The 22,786-nt window shown below is 38.7% G+C and overlaps 1 protein-coding gene across 16 annotated transcripts in view; it reads left to right on the forward strand.

Annotated features, from left to right (window-relative positions):
- LOC138751496 (histone deacetylase 9-like) overlaps positions 1 to 22,786 on the forward strand; it is an 851,890-nt gene that overhangs the window by 355,562 nt on the left and 473,542 nt on the right. For all 16 annotated transcript variants that reach the window (XM_069913815.1, XM_069913825.1, XM_069913826.1 and 13 more), the window contains one exon: positions 691 to 762. In XM_069913815.1, coding sequence (XP_069769916.1) covers positions 691 to 762 — 72 coding nt within the window. The remainder of the gene's footprint in view (positions 1 to 690; positions 763 to 22,786) is intronic.

A 22,786-nucleotide genomic window follows, 5' to 3' on the forward strand; every position in this document is an offset into this window, starting at 1 on the left:
TCTCCTGCTTACATGACCTATTTCTTGTTAAAATCAGGCATTATTCTATTTTTGTCACCTGCAGACTGTTTTTGTTGATTCATAAGTAATATTTTAGTACTTTATCAACTTTGAGGGAAATAATTAGGGGCAGGGTAATGCCTTGTACTTTCTTGGAAAACCCTCTTTTGCTTGCAAAGAAGGAAAAAATATCTACAGTGAGCTGTCATTAGTACACCTTTGGAATTGGTTTCATCTTCCTCCACAAGACAAACCAAACAACCTAAAAAGAGGTTGAAAGTTTAGTTTATTTTGAAGTGGAGAATTTGGACTGCTTTTTATATTTGGATGCTTGTCTGGCTTTCTTGGATCATAAGTGTGAGGGGGAGAATCAGCTAACAGTTTAAAAGTTGTGTGTGTGTGTGTGTGTGTGTGTGTGTGTGTGTGTGTGTGTGTGTGTGTGTGTGTGTGTGTGTGTGTGTGTGTGTGTGTGTGTGTGTGTGTGTGTGTGTGTGTGTGTGTGTGTGTGTGTGTGTGTGTGAGAGAGAGAGAGAGAGCAGTTTACAATATATTGAGATGCAAATCATCTAATTCTGGAATAAGGGAGGAAATGACTATCAGTATTCTAATGAACCTTTTATGTCGCTGAAGTAAGGACAAAAGAATGATGCTCCAGACTATTTATGAGAATGAATTATGTTTTCCCCTCAGATGGGATTTTTGAGCAAGAGCAAGCACTCCAGCTGTTAGCTCCACAACAAATGCACAGTATGCTCACCTCAGGTAAGCAATTTTTTTTCTTTCATAAAGGCACTGCATGTACAATGGTGTTCTCTCTTCTCTATTTTCTGTTAAATTGAGATACTTGGACTCTTGCACTTTATATTCAGTGGAAATCTAATGATAGGACTGTCAGGGAATTTTATTTATTATTAATGATCAATGGAATATTAATAAATTATTGTAAAATTACATATTTTAATGTATTATTTGAATTTATTTTCCACATGTCAGAAATGGACAGAGGATAGTTTCTTGCATAATATATTGAAGTTGACAACATAGAATTTTGTGACTGAAAGAGGAAAGATTACCATAAGTTCTCTGCTATAATCATCCCTCCCTTTGAATTGGTAATTTTAATAATGCTACATCAGGAAGATGCCAATGGACCAGGTACCAGAGGGAAAGTGAAAATAAGAAATCACATTCAATAGAACTCTTAATTGTGCAGCTCTCTTGCATGCAGATGCTTCTGACTATACAGTTGGATTCACACAGAAAGAGTAATAGTGCAGATTCAAGATAATATGGAGGAATAAAATTATTTATTCAGGTGAGTGCAGATTTTGCCATGTGAACTCTGTAATTTCATCAGGGTTGCTCCAAAGTGAGTTGGTATGGCTTTTTGATTTGTCACTTTTGGTAATCTCAGCTATGCTTCAAGAAGAGCAACCTCTGATAGAATTAACGGACTCTTAGAATCCCTTCTCTATGTGTGCTAATTCAGGTTTTGAGCATATCCAAATAAGGGTACATTTTCAAGGCCTGTTCCAAATAAGTCTCCTATAATGTTTGAGTATAGTATGAAAATACAATATTGCGGAGGTCTGTCAGTCCATATAATAACAGAAATAATGCAATTCCAAAGCATCTCGAGCCTTTCCTGGCTGGTGTAATTCAGATGTTGTGTATGGTTTTTGTTTATCTATTCTATCACCTAACAAAGGTAAATATAAAATGTATAAATATTGTGATACTTCAAATAAAATAAGAAAGATATAAACAATATCCATTGCATGTTGAGCCTTGCATTGCTCAACATATATTGTGTACATTTCATAATAAAGCTTAAATGTCTTAATTGACAATTTTTGACAACACCACCAATGTCTTTTTTGCTTTCTCACGCTAATAATTTACCTCATTTCTAGTATGTTTCTTGCTGAGATTGAATTAGTTTAATCATGAAGGTTTTCCACACATGGCATTTCTAATTCAAGTTTTCTGAAGAAAAGTGTCTGAAAATCAAGACCTCAAACCTATTACCATGGTCATGGTCTCCTTGACAGCAGTTATAAATGAGTGATTTTTTTTAAAGCTTATACTAAAAGTAAAATTTTAAAATAATTGAATTCATAAACCAACTGGTTAACTTAATGCAATTTAATGCAAATGAGTTGTGTTCTTGGAATTGAGTGAGCTGGACTGGAATATTTTAATTTGGGAGGCAGGCAATCTACACAAATCTGTGCAAGGCTGCTCAGTAACAAAATTCTATCACATGCCTGATCAAAGACATCATGCGTGACCCTCCAGACTTTGTAATCTGCACAGAGATCTTTTGATGCTGGTCATTGAGAAGCTAATCTGAAGGGTTTGGGTTGCCAGTTTTGGAGTTTGCTGGACAGTAGGGGAGTGGTGGTTGAAAAAAAAATTTCAGGAGTTATGAGATGTGAATGGGGAGTTGAGAAAGACATAGTGAGGAGGAGTTAATGACAAGGCAGTTTTTTGGGGTGAAGATTGGCCTGTTGCTGCTGAAGAGGGAAATTCATTGTTGTGTTCAGTGAAAATAGCTTTGATGATCAGACAAGCGATAGGTGTTTAGTGATTCTGTGTGGAGGGAAGGTGGAAAAAGGTGGGGCAGGCGGTTGAATGGACAGACAATCAGGGAGCCCAAGTACATTGGCAGTTAGAAGGAGACATAACTTTTGAGGTCATTGTTCAAGCTCTGCAACCTCTTCATTCTCAGAGCACCTGGTACACAAATTGCTGGAAATGCACTACTCAAAATCTATGCTGGTGATAACATTTGGTCAGAGAATAGATAAAATAAATAGGCCCTGGTAGTAGAACTTCTTGATAGGTTAATGCCTAAAACTTGTGATAGTTGGTGTGAAAAAGCTGTCAGAAAGGAGAAAGGAAGATGTTTATTTTTGTATTTTTTTAAATTTCTTTGAAATGTTATTTTGAAAGCAAGAAAAATTATCTTCATTTTTTTAACAAAAGGAGGAAGTGCGTTTGGATGGAATGGGTGAAAGGTATAGAATGAAGTGAAAGGGTTAAGAGCATGATAGAAATAAGTTGATAAGTGAGACAGATAAATAGAGATAGATTTAATAGAAACATGCTGAAAATGTAACATGTGTTGTTAATCACTTTTTAATCATAAGGCTAACACTTTGTTTGGAGAAGTGTTGAAATTTCCAATACAGTTTCTTGCCAAAATTGCAAAACTGGGAAATTGCTACTGGTATGTCGACTATATCTATCTTTTTAGATTTTCAAATCTGTTTATTCATCTGAAACTCTTGTGCAGAGTTGTTATTGAAAATTAACATTTTTGTCCAGCTACAAGTTCGTAATGAACACATCACAATGGTATTTTCATCATTTACTTCTGAACTTCTGAATTGTAATGTCAGATGGTTGTTAATGGTTCTGGGATGATACCTGTCATGGGATTATCTCCTTACGAGATTTAGAAAATGATTCATAATGGTGGAATGCATAATGGAAGGAATCTTTTTTTCTGTGAGTTGTGTCGGTTTACCATCTTGCATCCAGTTACTCTCTTACAATACCTATTTGAAACATTGTGGTGAGAATTTAAATTTGAAGGATATAAACTATAATAAAGTACAGATGTTTTTATCCCCATGATTAGCAAATATTTTCATAGCATTTATGGTTTCATTTATTATTTATTAATTAAACAATCTTCACTGGTTTAATACTCCCTAAATTTTCTTCAATGTAGGTTGAATGTAAATATCTAAGAAAAGGTTACCATTGCCTTCTAAGTGAAACCCTTATTGATACAATGTCAGTAAAAGTATCACATCTCATGAGATCCCAATGCTCATGAAGTTCTCATGTGCCCTCTTCCAGCTTGTTACAATATTGGCAAATAGAAAACAAGATGCAAAGAGTTTTAATTAGAAATTTATATGCATCAATATTTTCACAAAGCTAATCTACAAAGTGAAAAACAAATATCCCATACTGATTTGCTGGCTATACAAATGTATAAAACAATATTTCAGAATAATTTTTATCTGGTTTCAAATTCTTGTTTTTTAATGACAACTTGTAATGTTATTGCGAATATATTGCGACTCTGTCTGACCGTGCCAATGATGATAATCGTGTCTGTGCCCATTATCTGGGGATACCTGGATGCCAGGATTAAATTACAAGGTAAGATGACATAAAGCAGCACTGACATGGTTGGTATAGTGGTTAGGGCAATGCTATTACAGAGTCAGCAAGCTGTGTTCGAATCCACTGCTGTCTGTAAGGATTTTTTTCCCCCTGTGACTCTGTGGATTTCTTCCAGGTGTTCCGATTTCCATGCCTATTCCATTTGTGGTTAGTGGCTTAATTGGTCTTGTGGATGTAATTGAACGGTGTGGGCAGATGAGCCTGTTTCTGCGCTGTATCTCTAAACTAAACAAAACACTGTACTCCATGGAATTTAGAAGTTCAAGGACTGAGGTGAATGAAGTTTTCTGGAGATTTAGGAGAGAGCTTGGGTAGATAGTTTTTTTTTTTGTTGATCTAATTTAAGAGTATATTAATAATGTACTCAAAAAAATAATAAGCACAGGAATTTAAGGTATGAAGTTACAATCGATGTTTGCAAATAGGCAAACCATTGAGAACCAAGATGAGGAGGAATTTCTTTACCCAGAGGGTGGTGAATCTGTGGAATTCATTGCCACAGAGAGCAGTAGAGGCAGGTTCATTGAATATATTTAAGAGGGAATTAGATATATTCCTTCAGTATAAGGGAATTAGGGGTTACGGAGAGAAGGCGGACATGGGGTACTGAACTTTAAGATCAGCCATGATCTCATTGAATGGCGGAGCAGGCTCAAAGGGCCGAATGACCTACTCCTGCTCCTATCTTCTGTGTTTCTATGAAATTTTAATATTTTACCTGCTGCTGGTAACAATAGCAATGAAAATATTAAACTCTCATCTGCAAATGTCACATTGTTAGATCAATAATGACATTTTAATTCTGAGATTGTTCCTTGTTAATGAAAGAAATTGAGGAGAAAGATATATGAAGGTAGATTATAGATCAAGCATGATTACTTGAATTGCAGAAAAGGTTTAAAAGGTTAAATAGCTAATGTATGTTGTTTATGAATATTGCAGTTGGTTAGAATTTAAAAGCCATCAGTTGAGTTTCTCTGGTATTGTGTGGTGATATTTATGGAAAGGTCTCGTGAGGAAAATTGGTGAGAGCACACTTTTGAATTTGAATTGTTGGCTGTAAAGTCCAATCATGGTAATATAGAGTCTGCCTGTTGGCAGTCACTATTTTAGCTTCAAATTATGGAAGGCCTTTGGGATATAAGAGACACTGTCACCCTTGAAATCAGTCATGTAAAAACACAAAAAAAAAACCACATGAAATATCCTTCCAAATTGTCAGAGAATGGATAAGACAATTTGATTACAGATGGTAATTCTTCCAAGTCCTGTAATTGAGCTGCAGATTTATAGATGGTTTAAAAACAAATGAATGAACCAAACCTTTCTAGAATTGGCGTATGGTTTAGCCCATCACATGCAAGAGCTGATCACATGATATTAATATATCTTGCAATTTGATATGAATGGGTTACAGAACAGCCATTCTTGCTCTGGCTTATGGAAATGATTATCTTCCTTGTAAAAGTGTTCCTGATCGAGACATCAGACAGAATTTATTTAAAAATAGCCCTGGTTCCCCATCAAACCTGAGATGAGAAAGGACTATGATTCATTAAAGTCAGAGCAATGTTTTACTCAGTGGATTCATGCTGTGCATCATTCCATCACCAATTTAATGAGAGTCAGTTATGCAGTATGCATTTTGAACTTGCCCCAACATTTGAAAGGCAGTGCCTGTTGGTATATTTCCAATGGTGGTGTAATTGCTTTTGTGCCCATGTGAACGCCATCAAAATGAGCAGAAATAAAAGCTGATTTCATTCTCCAAAGGCTCATTAATGGATGCATATGATTAATTGGGTGGAAATTTAAAAATATTATTTGACCTGTCCTCACCAACTCGTGTCTGCAGTCCTTGGCATTGCTTCTTGGTGCATTTTTCTGTCTCTTACTCTCTTTGAGAAAGTAGCGATTAAAACAAGTCAGTAGATATTATTTATTTGAACTGTTAAAAGGCCTTTGACAAATGTCCCCACATAAGTCTTCTAAATAAGATCACATGGTATTATAGGAAAAGTATTACCATGGATAGACGATTTGCTGACTGGCGGAAGGCAAGGAGTTGCAATAAAGCACTTTTTTATGGCTGGTCGACAATGACTAGAGGTGTTGCACAGGGGTTGGTGTTGGGTCTGTGACTTTTCACATTGTATGTAAATGATTTAGATGATGGTACTGATGGGTTTGTGGATGAAATGAAAGTAGGAAGAGTGGCAGGTAGTGTTAAGGAAGCAGGGAGTCTTCAAAAGATCTTGGACAGTTTGTAAAAATGGAGTAAGAGGCACAAGGAATTTAGCATGGGAAAATGTATGGTCATGCATTTTAGTGGAAAGAATAAAGGTGTAAACTCTTTTCTGAAAGGGGAGAAAATTTGAAAGCAGAAGTTGAAAGAGATCTTGTGCAGATTTCCTTGAAGATTAACTTGAAGGTCGAGTCAGTCGTCAGAAGGCAAATGCAAATTTCACATTCACTTCAAGAAGACTAAAATATAAAAGCAAAGATGTAGTACTGATACTTTATAAGGTATTGGTCAGATCACATTTATGGTATTGTGAGCAGTTCTGGTCATATATCTTGCAAAGGATGTGCTAGCATTGGAGAGTGTCCAGAGAAGGTTTACGAGATGCTCCTAGATATGAGAGGGTTAATGTACAATATCTCTGGCCCTGTACATGCAGAAGTTTAGAGCGATGAGTGGGGATCTCATTGAAATATGATGAATATGGAAAGGGCTGGATAGAGTGGATGTGGAAAAGATTATTTTAGCAGTGGTAGAATAAAAGGATGTTCCTTTAGGACAGAGGTGAGGAAAAATGTATTTAGCCAGAGGATGAATCTGTGGAAATTGTTGCCACATCCAACTATGGAGGCCAACTTATTGGGCAGATTAAAAGCAGAGGTCAATAGGTTCTTGATCAGTAGGATATCAAAGGTTATGGGGAGAAGGCAGAAAAATGGGGTTGAAAGCAAGAATATGTCAGCATGATGCAAATAGTGTGGCAGGCACAAGTGGGTGAATCTCCCAATTCTCATCATATCTGTTATAGTCTTATGGTCTGACCCTTCATGGCTTAGTTGTGGTTGGGACATTCTCATGCAACTGTTCATAACAAGACTGATTGCTCATACCAGTGACCCATGGTTAACAATTATGTAACATTAAATTGAAGGTTGTAGTTCCTGAAACTTGAAAAGGGAAATGTTTTTTTAAACTAAGTAAGAAGCATATGAAAAATTTTTTAATTAATATGTAATTGACGGTGACTAATACCCTTGTGGGAAGGTTTGCTAGTGCTGCTCTGGTGGGTTTAAACTTGATTTTCAAGGGGGTGGGAACCAGAGTGCCAGAGCAGATGAGCAGATAGAGGAGTGGAGGAGGGAAAAGGTGACATGAAAATTTCATGCACCGTTAGAAGTCCATGGGATGCAAGAGTACTATATGAAAGGCAGACGAGCTTAGAGCACAGATTGGCATGTGGAATTCTGACATTGTGGCCCACTAGTGAAACAGTTGCAGGAGGGGCAGGACTGGCAGCTCAATATTTGGGACTTCTATTGCTTTAGATGCGATAGAACAAGGAGGGGGGTGGGTTGAAAAACAAAAGAGTGGCATTGCTCATCAGGGAAAATATCGCTGCTTGTGCTCAGGCAGGAATTGTCTACTGAGGCTATAGGAGTGGAGCTGAGGAATGGGAAAGGAATGACCACCCATAGGGTTGTATTATAGACCACCCAATAGTCAATGAGAATTGGAGGAGCATATCTGTAGAAGATTGCTGCAGGAAACATAAGGTTATGATAGTTGGAACTTACACTTTGCACATATTGACTGGGACTCCCATACTGTAATAGGGCTGGATGGTTTGTAGTTTGACAAATATGTTCAGGAAAGTTTTCTGAATCAATATATAGAGGAACCCACTATAGAGATTGCAATACTAGATCTCTTATTAGGGAACAAGACAGAACAGGTGACAGAAGTGTGTGTAGGGGAATATTTTGCGTATAGTGATCAGAATGCCATTAGTTCCAACTTAATTAAGGAGAAGGATAGGTCTGGTCCTCGGGTTGAGATTCTAAATTGGAGAAAGGCCAATTTTGAGGAAATGAGAAAGGATCTAGAATGCATGGATTGGGCTAAGTTATTTTCGGACAATGAGGTTAATGGAGAACCTTCAGACGTGAAATTTTGAGAGTACAGAGTTTTTATGTTCCTTTCAGGATTAAAGGCTAAGTTAACAGGAATGGGAAACCTTGATTTTTTAGGCATATTGAGGATTTAGTTTTGCAGAACAGAGGGGTGTATAGCAAGTATATGCAACATGAAGCAAATTAGGTACTTGAGTCTAATAAATCCAAGAAAAACCTCAAGAGAGAAATCTAGAAGGCAAACAAAAATACAGGAGGTTGCTTTGGAAGACAATGTGAAGGAAAATCCAAAGGATTTCCACAGGTATATTAAGAGGAAAAATATAGTAAAGTTCAAAATTTGTCCCCTTTAGAGTGGTCGGCATTGTATGGAGGAAAAAGAGATGGCGGAGATCTTATTTTCATCTGCATTCCCTCAAGAAACAGGCATGGAATCATGGGAAGAAAGGAAAACAAGTAGTGAAGTCATGGAACCTATACAGATTAAAGAGGAGGTGGTGCTTGCTGTCTTAAAGTAAATAAGGGTGGATAAATCCCCATGGCCTAACAAGATATTCTCTCAGATCTTGATGGAGGTTAGTGTATAAATTACAGGGCTCTGGCAGAAAAAAATTATAATATCCTTAGTCAAAGGTGTGCTGCAGGAGGATTGGAGGATCGTTCATGTTGTTCCTTTGTTTAAAAAGGCTCCAAAAGTATCCCTAGAAATTATAAGCTGGTGAGCCTAATGCCAGTAGTAGGTAAATTATTGGATGCTGTTCTAAGAGATCAGATATACAATTATTTGGATTGAGTGAAACAGATTAGGAATAGTCAAAATGGCTTTGTGAATGGTAGTTCATGTTTAACCAATCTGAGTTTTTCAAGGAGGTTGCCAGTAATTTTGACAAAGGAAAGGATATGGATGTTGTCTATATGGACTTTAGTAAGGCCTTTGACAAGGTCCCACCTGGGAGGTTAGTCAGGAAGGTTCCAACGCTAGGTATTCATGGTGAAGTAATAATTTGGATTTGACGATGGCTGGATGATTGTTTTTCAGACTGTAGGCCTGTGACTAGTGATGTGCCTCAGGCATCAATGCTGGGACTATTGTTGTTTGTCATCTATATCAATGATCTGGATGATAGTATGGTAAATTGGATCAGCAAGTTTGCTGATGACACTAAGTTTGGTGCCATTGTGGACAGTGAAGCATGTTTTCAAAGCTTGCAAAGGGATCTAGACCAGCTGAAAAAATGGACTGAAAATGAGAGATGTGGGAATACAAAATTATAATTCCCTGAAAGTGGCATCACAGGTGGATAGCATTGTAAAGAGACCTTTTGGCATATTGGCCAAGTACAGGACAGGAGTTGTGATGCTATGGTGAAGTTGGTGAGGCCAAATTTGAAGTATTGTGTGTAGTTTTGCTCACCTAACTACAGGACAGATCAATAAGATAGAAAGAGTGCAGAGAAGATTTACTAGGATGTGCCTGGACTTCAGAAACTGAGTTACAGGGAAAGGTTAAACAGGGCAGGACTTTATTTCATGGAGTGTAGAAGAATAAGGCAAAATATGATAGAAGTATTTAAAATTATGAGGGGATAGACAGAGTAAATGCAGATAGACTTTTTCCACTTAGCATAGGTGAGATAGAAACCAGAGAAGTGAAAGGGGAAAAAGTTTAGGAGGAATGTGATGGGGAACTTCTTCACACAGAGAGTGGTGGGAGTGTGGAATGTGCTGGTAGCTGAAATGGGTTCAATTTTAACATTAAAGCTGAATCTGGACAGGTACATGGATGGGAGAGTTATGGAGGGCAATGGACTAGGTACAGGTCAGTGGGACTAGGCAAAAAAAAAATGACACTGACTAGAAGGGCCGAAGTGTCCTGTTTCTGATCTGTAGTGTTCTATGGTTCTATTGTTCTATATCCCATGTCCAATCATACATAATTCAATTATATGCTTGAACCTGTTGTTGTCTTTTACTTTCCAGCTTGTGATGTCGAATTAGAAGTCCAGAGATTACTTTTCACCACCTGTTTCTTAACAACGATATATGCATGGTTTAATTCCCTGTCTATAAATTGTGTGGGGTGCATTTTTGTCTTTGCTAACTGCACCCATTCTTCAGGCTATAAGATGTCCACAGAACAACATTTAGTTCAGGGTAGAGAGCATTCTATTCTCAGTTCAGCTGTCTGTGGGTTTCCTATTTCCAGCTTATGGCATTATCGGAACATCGAAGCTGTTCCTTAAAATAACAAGACTCAGTACATATGGTTATATTTCTGTTAAATGTGTTGTCATTTTTCTGGTAAGTTGATGGCTTACGTTTTTTTTTTTGAAAAGCCACGTATTTAATTGCTTTGTCAAAAGCATTGCCATCTTTCACTCCAAAATGCTTGGTTTTAAAACACTGTCACCATTTGGTTGTCTTTTTTCTTGAGTGTTTTAGAAATACCAAGTATGAAGATTAGTCACTATTGTCATAATGAGAGTTGTAGATTACATTCTTTCTACCGCCCCACTCCCACACCACCATCTTTAAAGAAAATAAAAACCTTTTCCTGTGTTTGCTATTTTTAGCCACATTATTCAGGTTATATCTTGTGTAGTTAATGGCCATAATGTCAGATGTGTGCAAGTTGCATACAACAGATTGATTTGGTATTCATGACATGTAACTTGGTAACAGGGCAATTTAACATGAGATTAATTATTTCTTTCAAAGCAAATTAATTGTTTCTCTATTCATGTTCCCAATTGACTGACTTTAGCAATGCATCTCTAATAACCTGATGGTTTTATGTAATTATGCTTCCAGTTTCCTGCAATTAATATTTACAGATCCATATTAGTTTCACACCAGCATGTTTCTAATACTGTGCGGTTGTTATGGCAGGTATGTATTCAATGCCCTGCCAATTTGTTACTGGGTATGTGCTCATTTCCTTTATGGCTCAAGCACAATTAGTCATTAGACTAATCATTGGTACACAACTAATAATAGAATATCCAGTTGCTTGGTTGCCTCATCGCTAATCCCTATATTTTACTAAATGGTTGTATGAACAGTACTTTGATGGTCTAATAGTAATGTTCATCAGGTGGCTGAATGTCAAGCGTGTGTTGCATACCTTGATTGCTTTTTGAATGACATGCTAGTCAATAATGATGTATAATCAGGTGACTACGTGTAGTTTAACAGAAAGTGTATGTCTCATTCCAAGGTTGTCACCAATTGACATTTTGCTTTGGCGTTCCATTGAAACTAGAGCTCAACTCTATTTTCCTCTATAATTCCAAAGTCAGAAATTTAGAAGAAATTTACAATTTACAAGAAACCATTACAATAAAACAATTGTCAATATTCTTTACTTCCCTACTGTTGGGAACATTCCCTCTGCACCTACCACACCATCACCCCTTACTCACCCCTTCCCTCCTCAGAGACTATGCTTAAATTATGTTTGAATGAGAGTATGTCTCATTCTTCTAAACTCCAGTGTGTAGACTCATTCTTCTCATTATTTTCTTGTCAGGTAAACCCACTCCATGTATCAATCTTGAGACTGTCTTGGAGGCAGGTGGATATTTCTTTGTATAAGGAAACCAAAATAGAATGCAGTGCTCTAGGTGCATTCTGATCAAATACCTGTGAAGTTGCAACAAGATTTCCTTGCTCTTGTATTCCATCCATTTTTCCATAAAATACTTTATTCTATTTACTTTTAAACTACTTTTGTTTATGGTATAACCTTGTGTACTTCTTTGTGACCAACAACTTCAAATAGTCTCACATAGAATCATGGAACCATAGAACATTAGAGCACAGGAACAAGCTCTGTTGGCCCTTCTAGTCTGTGACAAACCAATGATTGCCTAGTCCCACTGAACTGCATCCAGCCCATAGCCCTCCATACCTTTGTCATCCATGTACCTGTCCAAATTCTTCTTGAATGTTAAAATTGAGCCTGCATTCGCCACCTGAGCTGGCAGCTCGTTCCGCACTCCCACCGCTCTCTGTGTGAAGTTCTCCCTCACATACCCCCTAAACTTTACCCCTTTCATTCTTAACCCATGTCCTCTGGTTTCCATCTCACCTACCCTCACAGGAAAAAAAAACTACATTTATTCTGTCTATCCCCCTAAATTTTAAATACCTTTATCAAATCTCCCCTCATTCCTATACACTCCAGAGAATAAGCTCTCTTTACAACCCTATCCACCTGTGACACCACTTTCAGGGAATTACATATCTGTATTCCCAGATCCCTCTGTTCTACCACACACTTTGCAGCTCTACAATTTACCATGTATGTCTTTTCTTGGTTTGTCCTTCCAAAATGCAGCACCTCACACTTGTCTGCATTAAATTCCATCTCCCATTTTTAAGCCCATTTTTCTAGCTGGTCCAGATCCCTCTGCAAGCTTTTAAAACCTTCTTTGCAGTGCACAATGCCTCCAATCTTAGTGTAATTTGCAAACTTATTGATCCAATTTACCTCATGATCAGCAAGATTATTGATGTAGATGACAAATAACAATGGTCCCAGCACTGATCCCTGTATGACCAGCAAGATTATTGATGTAGATGACAAATAACAATGGCCCCAGCACTGATCCCTGAGGCACACCACTAGTCACAGGTCTCCAGTTTGAGAACCAATCATCCACCACTACTCTCTTGCTTCTTCCCTCCAGCCATTATTGAATCCAGTTCACTACCATTACAAATATTTAGCGGCTGAACTTTCCTTACTAACCTCCCATGTGGGGCATTGTCAAAAGCCTTACTAAAGTCCATGTAGCCTTTCCTTTGTCAACTTTCCTGGTAAGCTCCTCAAAAAACCAATAAGATTGGTTAAGCACAAACTCACATCAACTATCCTTAATCAATTCCTGGCTATCAAAATAATTGTATATCCGATCTCTTAGAATATCTTCCAATAATTTATCTACTACTGATGTCAGCCTTGCCAGCCTATAATTTCCAGGGTTAGTTTTCCTCTTCCTCTCTGCACTATGTTCCATGTTCTAATATCACAGTAAACAAAAAAAGAGCAGGAAAATAAGGATTTTGCAAAACCTTCAAGTATACAATGCAGCTCATTAAATATATTTCTGCTCATTTCCTTGCAACCCTATTTTCCAGTTTTATGCAGCCAGAACTAAATCCCCTTTCACACTTGCAAGTGAATTCAGGAATTAATGGCCAATGGGCCTTTAAAGTGTCTAGTGTGAAAGCAAAATCAGTTCAACGCTGGTGACAGATGGCGTCATCTCATGCCAGGGATTGACAGCCTCGACCCCTAGAACAGTCCCTGGTGTCTGCAGACGCCAGCGTTGCAATCAGGCAAGTGTAGAATGAACAATTGCATTGTGGGATTGAAATTATTCAAGTTTTTTTGCTTGAGTGCAGGAAAATGAAGGAAGAAAAAATTTAAAATTAAGTTATGAACTTTCCCATGGGAAAGTTATAGCAGGAAAGAGAGAGAGAGGAAATAGCAATAGTGGACAATTTTTAAAGACCGTCGAAACAGCTACCAACTTTTCCACACTGTATAAATTGTGCATGATAGCACTACCAACTGCCCACGCTGTTTAAAAATTGTCCGCTATTGCTATTTATTGCTAGCACTTTCCCATGGTCCCTTATAATGGTTTATTAAAGTTGGCACAACAATAGGGGCTGAAGGTTTCATACTGTGCTATACATAAAGCTTAATTATTTTATAATTGGGCATGATTAATTTTGTTTAAATATACGATCATAATACGTTGTTTAGGATTTAGGGCAGGTCCACCATCGCTCGATGCGTCATGACGTCACCAGTAGAAGATAGAACAGTCCTAACTCCAAGGATGGCTCCTTGCAAGTGTGAAAGCTTTTAGTGTCCCAGTTAGGAATGGTCAAGTATGAAAAGCCAAACCCCCATTCCTATCCTGGGACACTGAACAGCCGATTTAGTGGGATGCAAGTGTGAAAGGGGCTAAAGTTTAACTATGTGCAATTTTTAACAAGGTAAAAATGGCCGAATTTTAAATAGTTTCAAAACTCACCAGGTGAAATGCCACTCTGTGAAATGGCATATAGAACAAATCCAGGCATTAGTGTCAGTAGAAATTTTTTAACTTCTCCAAGTGCTAGATCTATGGTAATATTTACTCATGGTTTTCAAGGGAAAACTCGAGTGCAGTACTAAATGCTTTATGTGAGAATTTTGTTCCTTACCTTGTATTGTAATGGTAGCTTTTGCATAAAGTACATTGGTTTTAAACTATCATTCAGTTCTAAGGACTTTAGTTTCAAATTTAGTGAAGTTCAGAAGGCAGATTTGCTTGAGTAAGTGATGGGAAATTCTTCAAATTTGTACTCCACCAATGACTTCCAGAAAGTTAAATATCATGAGTATAGCCAGCAAAAATTAGAAGTGTTCACCCTGATGCACAATCAATTGGACAAAGACTGAAGTTTCCGAAACTGAAGGCTTTTATTTGCAAGAGATGAACAGCTTCCCTGCGATGCTCGCTCACAGTGACCCAGACTCGAACTGTGGCATTACAGGCTTTATGGGGAGAAAGGGGAGGAGTCACTAGCCGGCCAGTAAGTGCAGTGTCAAACAGGAAAGGTCAAGTAATTTACATGTAACAAATGTTTACAATAGTAGTTTCACCACACAGCCATCCAGTTGAAACTTCCACATTTATGTATGAAATATTTCCAGCTGTCTCATGAAGAATTTTTAGGAAAAGTGAACAGGAAAATACAAGTGGGAGAGGATAGATGTTTTGCCTCATGATATACAACATCATTAGAGCTTGCCCATCCTAAAAAGAGATCACAGAACTATTGGATAGGTCTTAAAGTTGATCTTGTGTGAACCAAAGCATTGTGGGTTAAATATAAGGAATCATGTATTTTGCATGAAGACCATTTACAAAGAAAACTTGGAACTCCATTCATGCTCCTATATTTTGCATGTTATAATGTGACCCTGAAATTCTAACTGGGAAGTTTGTTGTCTACCATTTTGCCCTGGAATGTTTTCACTTTTCAGCTGATTATTTCATTTGTACTCTCAGAAGTTAAAAGAAAGATAAATAGTTTCAAGGGAACATTTAATCTAACAGATAACATCAGTACATAAAAGCAACTGTTTTTGTGATCTGAAGCAATGCTTTACAATGCCTGAGGTGGTAATGCCTGCACTATATAAAAGTCAGTGTCATGATATGCGTCATTAAAAATTACATTAAGTCTTGTCTTTTTGTTCCTTAGGGGTGTTATCACATGCACTTTATAAAAAGCAACTTCGATAAGGAAATATTTGACAATTTTACACAGTGATGGATCAAAATTATTTTATATATTTTTTCAAAAACACAGGCAATCCCAGTGATTTGAAGAAAACAAAATTGGATGTAATATTCTGGTGTTGGTCAATGACAACAGGGGTCCTGTTTCTATGTCCTTTCTTACAACACACATATTTTGCACAAAAGTGGTTGGTCTCAGACCAAAATAAGGTGAGTCTTTGGGGAGTGCTGTAGCTTGAGGTAAAGCAAGTATATTAACGTAGCACTTTCTGGCTTTCATCTTTTTTTCAACTGTTGCAACGATAGCAACATGCCATGGCTGTGAGCATAAATTTTGGCAAGAAAAGTGTGGAAATTAAGTATTTCAAAGTCTTCAGGAAGAGCATTTTATTTTTGCACCGGTATCTTAAGTATGTTGCCATGTTCATTGACAATGGTTGATGATTTAAGCTAGTGTTGAAGCATATCAGCTCCTGTCTGAGCAGTGACGTGGATACATCCAGTTCACCTATCGTAGCAGATGCCATCCCACTGGCTCTACACAAAGCCTTGGCAGTAAGATGCATTCATCAGGATGCTCTTTATCGACTACAGTTCGGCATTTAACACCATCATACCCTCAGAACTGATCAGCTCACTCCAAAACCTGGGACTCTGCATCCCACAGTATAATTGGATCATGGATTTCCTTACTTCCAGACCACAATCAGTGAGGATTGGCAAGAATATCTCCTCCACAATCTCCATCAGTACCTGAGGACCACAGGGCTGCATTCTTAGCCCCTGCTCCACTCAATTTACACCTATGACTGTGTGGCTCAATACAACAACAACACCATCTACAAATTCGCTGATGATTCCACGATAGTGGATTGTATAAAGAAAGGGGACGAGTCAGCACACAGGAGGGAGATTGAAAACTTGGCTGAATGGTACACCAACAACAACCTCACACTCAATGTCATCAAAAATGCGGAGCTGATTGTTGACTTCAAGATGGAAAAACCAGAGGTGCACGATCCAGTGATCATTGGGGGATCAGAGGTGAAGAGGGTGAGAAAATATAAGTTATTGGGAGTCACTATCTCAGAGGATCTTTTCTGTACTGAATTCACTAAAGCAGAATGGGCACCGAGGAGTGGCATTCATGGCATGGTCCTCCCCTTGCGAGGTGTTGTGCTATCATACACTCACAGCCATTGCTCTCCATCAGACCCACCCCTGCCTGCGTTACTAGCATGCGTCAAGTATCCCTAGTGTCAAGCTTGACACCACTAATGACTCTCCACGCAACAAAAGCAGTGCTTTCAGCTGCTACGTCAGAGGGACGAGGGAGATTTACATCTGTTTGGCAGGTAGGCCACCACCAGCAACCCCCTCCCCCCCAAAAAAGTTTATGACTTCTGACCACCTCCCACCCCCGGTTACCCTAATGCCCCTGCTAACACTTATTTTGGTGCTGACCCTGCATTAAAGGCATTGTGAAGAAAGCATGTCAGTACCACTGCTTCCTCAGAAGTTTGTGGAGGTTTAGTATGACACCAGAAACCCTGGAAAATTTCTACAGATGTGTGCTGAAAAGTGTGCTGACCAGCTGCACCACAGTCTGGTATGGGGATATCAATACCCCTGAACATAAAGCCTTCCAAAAGGTAGTGCACACAGCCATGGTCATCACAGGCAAAATCCTCCCCACTATTGAGAACATCTATGGGGAACACTGCCATCCGAGAGCAGCAGCGATCATCAAGGATCCACACCACCCAGCACATGCTTTGATCTTGCTGCTGCCATCTGGAAAGAGCTATAGGTGCCACAAGACTTGCTCCATCAGGTTCAGAAACAGTTGCCACCCCACCACCATCAGACTCCTCAACAACAAACTCAATCAGGAACTCACTTATTGTCTCTTACTTGTGCACTTTATTGATTTTTTTTCATTCTCTCTGTATTGCGCAGTCAGTTTGTTTACATTCATTATCTGTTTACAGTTCTTCATTTGTTTACATGTATACACTGTGTACACATTTTATTTGGTACTACAAATTAGTGATAATTCTGCCTCACCCACAAAAAAAGAATCTCAGGGTTGTGTGATGTCATATATGTACGCTAACAGGGGTCCTGCGAATGGTTCGCAGTTGAATTTTGCCTGAATCCAGGAACAAACTGTAGGTAAGTTCTCTAAGTTATGTACCTGTCACTTTTGAAGCCTCTCTCTCAGATTCCAAAAGTCCTCCCTTGGCCTATCGCCTGCTCACTTTCCAAATATCCTCACCATCTTGATTATGAGTTCAACCTTCATCTTCCCCATTTAATTGTCTGATACTTAATCCAGTAGTCAATTGAGACCTACATAAACCTGACTTGATTCTTTATGGTTCCATTTCCTCTCCATCTCACATCCTGTTATTCTGTTTTTTCCCTTCCTTTCATCTCCCCACTCCTGTGTGCCGCTGTTGTAACGTCCAGGGCTTCTCCCACATAATCTCCAAAGGATTGTGACCAGAATACATTGGGCGTCTGCACCTCTTCCCCTCCCCCCCCCACATCTCGCAACTGGATCCTTGACTTCCTCATTGGAAGACCACAGTCAGTACGAATCAAAAACAATTTCTCCTCCTCACCGATTATCAACATAGGTGCACCTCAAAAATGCATGCTTAGCCCACTAATCTACTCATTATACACCCATGAGTGTATTGCCAGGCATAATTCCAATGCTACCTACAAATTTGCTGATGACAGCACAGTGGTTGTCAGAATCACAAACGGCAATGAGGAAGCGTACAGGAAGGAAGTACATCAGCTCGTTGAATGGTATCACACCAACAACCTTGTGGTCAACTTTAGCAAAACCAAGGAGCTGATTGTGGACTTCAAGAAGAAGTCAGGTGAATATGAGCCAGTCTTCATCGAGTAGTGGAGAGGGTCAAGAACTTCAAATTCCTGGGTATCAACATCTCCAAAGATTTGTCCTGGAGCCTCCATCTTGATCCAGTAATGAAGAAGGCTGGCCAGCAGCTATACTTAGTGACATGATTTGGTATGTCACAGAAGACTCTCGTAAACTTCTACAGATGTACCGTGGAGAGCATTCTGACTGGTTGCATCTGTCTGTATGGAGGTTCCAATGCTCAGAACAAGAAAAAAAACTCCAGAGGGTTGTTAACTCAGCCTCACAGGCACCAGTCTTCACTCCACTGAGGATATCTACATAAGGAGGTGTCTTAAAAAGCAGCCTAAATCCTCAAAGACTTCTACACCCAGGCCATGCCCTCTTCACACTACCCCCAGAGGGAAAAATATACAGAAGCCCAAAAATGAGCACTCAATGGCACAAGGACAGTTTCTTCCCTTCTGCCATCAGATTCCTGAATAATCAATAAACCAAAGACACTGCCTTACTTTTCATGCACAATTATTTTTTTATTGTAAGGTAGTTTGGATTGAATGTTTGCACTTTGATGCTACAGCAAAACCACAAAATTCATGACTTGTTTATGACAATAAATTCCAATTCTGAAGTTCTTTCCCTTGCTCCATTAATGATAATATGTGGTCTTACACCTCATTAACTTCATAAGGCTAGATCCATAGCACCTGGGGGCTTGATGCTTGTTACAGATGGCTCCTGAAGTTAAATGTATGCTAATGCTCCTTTCTGGGCACCAAAGAATTTCCAGGGCCATGAAGAAAATTAGAGCAGATTTAAGGGAAAATTTAATAGAAATTTAACATTTGTTGAAAGATTTTGATTCAATAAGGAGATAGGTTGGTCATCAATCTTCAAAGAGTTACACTTGGCAAAAATTCTTATGGTGAATGTATGTTTCATTTACACATAGCATATTCTTATGACCTCAAATGCAATAACCAGAAAAGTGGTGAAATATTGTTAATAACTTTCAAAGAAGATGGATAAGTAATAGAACTAGAAATTTTATTTGACTATAATGAGCAAGGGTATAGAAGTATTTTGCTAGATCTTTAAAAGGATAGAATGCATGTTTGGAGTCAGAAGAATAAATACTTTGCATCAGTATTCACCAAGGAGAAGGACATGGTGGATAATTATTGGGAACATCATATAGAGGATGCTAATATGATGGAGAATTTTGAGATCAAGAGCAAGGTGGTTCTGGGTAATATTTGAGGACCATTTAAGAGGAGGAGTCCTCAGAACTTGGTGGAATATATCCCAGTTAAACAAGATAATCTGTTATTAAAAATGTGCTGGAGAAACTCAGCAGGTCATGCAGCATCCACAGGGTCCTTTGTCCATTATCTTCTTTGGCTTGGCTTCGCGGACGAAGATTTATGGAGGGGGTAAATGTCCACGTCAGCTGCAGGCTCGTTTGTGGCTGACAAGTCCGATGCGGGACAGGCAGACACAGTTGCAGCGGCTGCAGGGGAAAAATGGTTGGTTGGGGTTGGGTGTTGGGTTTTTCCTCCTTTGCCTTTTGTCAGTGAGGTGGGCTCTGCGGTATTCTTCAAAGGAGGTTGCTGCCCGCCAAACTGTGAGGCGCCAAGATGCACGGTTTGAGGCGATATCAGCCCACTGGCGGTGGTCAATGTGGCAGGCACCAAGAGATTTCTTTAGGCAGTCCTTGTACCTTTTCTTTGGTGCACCTCTGTCTCGGTGGCCAGTGGAGAGCTCGCCATATAACACGATCTTGGGAAGGCGATGGTCCTCCATTCTGGAGACGTGACCCATCCAGCGCAGCTGGATCTTCAGCAGCGTGGACTCGATGCTGTCGACCTCTGCCATCTCGAGTACTTCGACGTTAGGGGTGTAAGCGCTCCAATGGATGTTGAGGATGGAGCGGAGACAACGCTGGTGGAAGCGTTCTAGGAGCCGTAGGTGGTGCCGGTAGAGGACCCATGATTCGGAGCCGAACAGGAGTGTGGGTATGACAACGGCTCTGTATACGCTTATCTTTGTGAGGTTTTTCAGTTGGTTGTTTTTCCAGACTCTTTTGTGTAGTCTTCCAAAGGCGCTATTTGCCTTGGCGAGTCTGTTGTCTATCTCATTGTCGATCCTTGCATCTGATGAAATGGTGCAGCCGAGATAGGTAAACTGGTTGACCGTTTTGAGTTTTGTGTGCCCGATGGAGATGTGGGGGGGCTGGTAGTCATGGTGGGGAGCTGGCTGATGGAGGACCTCAGTTTTCTTCAGGCTGACTTCCAGGCCAAACATTTTGGCAGTTTCCGCAAAGCAGGACGTCAAGCGCTGAAGAGCTGGCTCTGAATGGGCAACTAAAGCGGCATCGTCTGCAAAGAGTAGTTCACGGACAAGTTTCTCTTGTGTCTTGGTGTGAGCTTGCAGGCGCCTCAGATTGAAGAGACTGCCATCCGTGCGGTACCGGATGTAAACAGCGTCTTCATTGTTGGGGTCTTTCATGGCTTGGTTCAGCATCATGCTGAAGAAAAAAAAAACAAAGGGTCCTTTTGTCTATCTCCTTTATAAAACAGTGGAGTTAGATTTTGTCTCTTCTATTACATCAAGTCCTGCTCAAAATGCAGTGAAATTTGGTAAATTACCACAAACACATCTGCTATATATTCTATCAATTCTTTCAGTATCCTGGGATGTATTACATCAGGATCAGGGGATTATCTACCTTTAGTCCCATGAGTTTTTCACACCACTTCCTTTCTAGTGAGAACAATTATATTGAAATGCCCACCTCTCATTGCCTCTTTAATGTAAATCTCTGGCCTATTGCCTCTTTAATGTAAATCTCTGGCCTATTGCCTCTTTAATGTAAATCTCTGGCCTATTGCCTCTTTAATGTAAATCTCTGGCCTATTGTGCCTTCCACTGTGAAGACTGAAAGAAAAGTAGTTGTTCAAGGCCTCAGACATATCTGCATTATTCATTTTTTTAAATTTCTTCTGCCCACTTTCCTGGTGAACTATGTTTACTTTAGCTATTCTTTTCTATTTTACATATTTATAAAAACTAGTACTATCTGTAGACAAGTAGGTATTGTATATAGACAATAACCAAAACATTACAAGCAGAAAAAATACAGTTAACAGTTAATTATAGGCAGCAAAACTTCTTTTAAACATTTGACCAAAATGCATGAGTACTTTTAATGCAAAAATAACACATATTTACTGGAAATGTCAGGGTTTTTTTGTTTTTTGAGTCAGTTCTATTTGTAATTTGGTCTTTGGTTAGACTGGTGTATTTCATTCTCAATGATTAAAATCATCAACTTTTGTTGATTTTTATTAACTTTTGTAAGTGTAAAAATGAAGATTGTGAAAACCCATTATATATTGCAAGCTTTGAGCCCCATGCAAAAAAAAAGCCAACCTGATGATATTGCCAATATTTTTTAGTATCTTCTGAAGAACTTGTTTTATGTGAATTGACCGTCTTCCTATTTTGGAGGCTATGTTGCTATGTTAACATGTCTGGGGTTTAAAATAAGAACTTATTTCCTGCTTTAGCTGTGGTTAATGTTTAAAATAGCCATCTGAAATTTATAGTTCTGATTGCGTATGAAGTACAGAGCTTAAAATATTCTCCTAATAAAGTAATAATCAGTTAACGTGCATTTAACCATTTACTTGTACATCTTGTGATCATTTTAATTCCTTTAGAATTCAATTTACTAAACCATTCATATATGTTCTTTCAATGGGTTAGAAAAACCCTTGAATAATGTAAATTTCATAAATCCATAATAAAAACAAAATATTCTGGAAATGAAGAACAGGTCATGCAGCATTTCTCAATAGAGAGAAACAGAATTGATTGGATAGATTTGATAATGCATCATTGGTCAGTTGCCCTCCAATGCTGTTTGGCCAACTAAGCATTTCCAGCATTCTCTGCTTTTTTTTCCAATCAAGATATACTTCATTATGGTCTGAACTCCTGCTAATATCAAACCATGAGTATGCATTTTAATCAGTACAGTACTGTAATTTTTTTGTAATTATGTATTACTGTTCAGAGAGAATGAGGTCCCATATGGTCCCAAGGCCAATGCTCATCTCTTGATCAATTCTTCCAAAATAAATTAATCAGTTTTGTTATAATTTGTGGGATGTCCTCAATTATTTACTATCAATCAACACTCCACTATGCAAATTGATCCTTGATA

The sequence above is a fragment of the Narcine bancroftii genome, chromosome 1, assembly GCF_036971445.1.
Source record: "Narcine bancroftii isolate sNarBan1 chromosome 1, sNarBan1.hap1, whole genome shotgun sequence".
Taxonomy (NCBI): Eukaryota; Metazoa; Chordata; class Chondrichthyes; order Torpediniformes; family Narcinidae; genus Narcine; species Narcine bancroftii.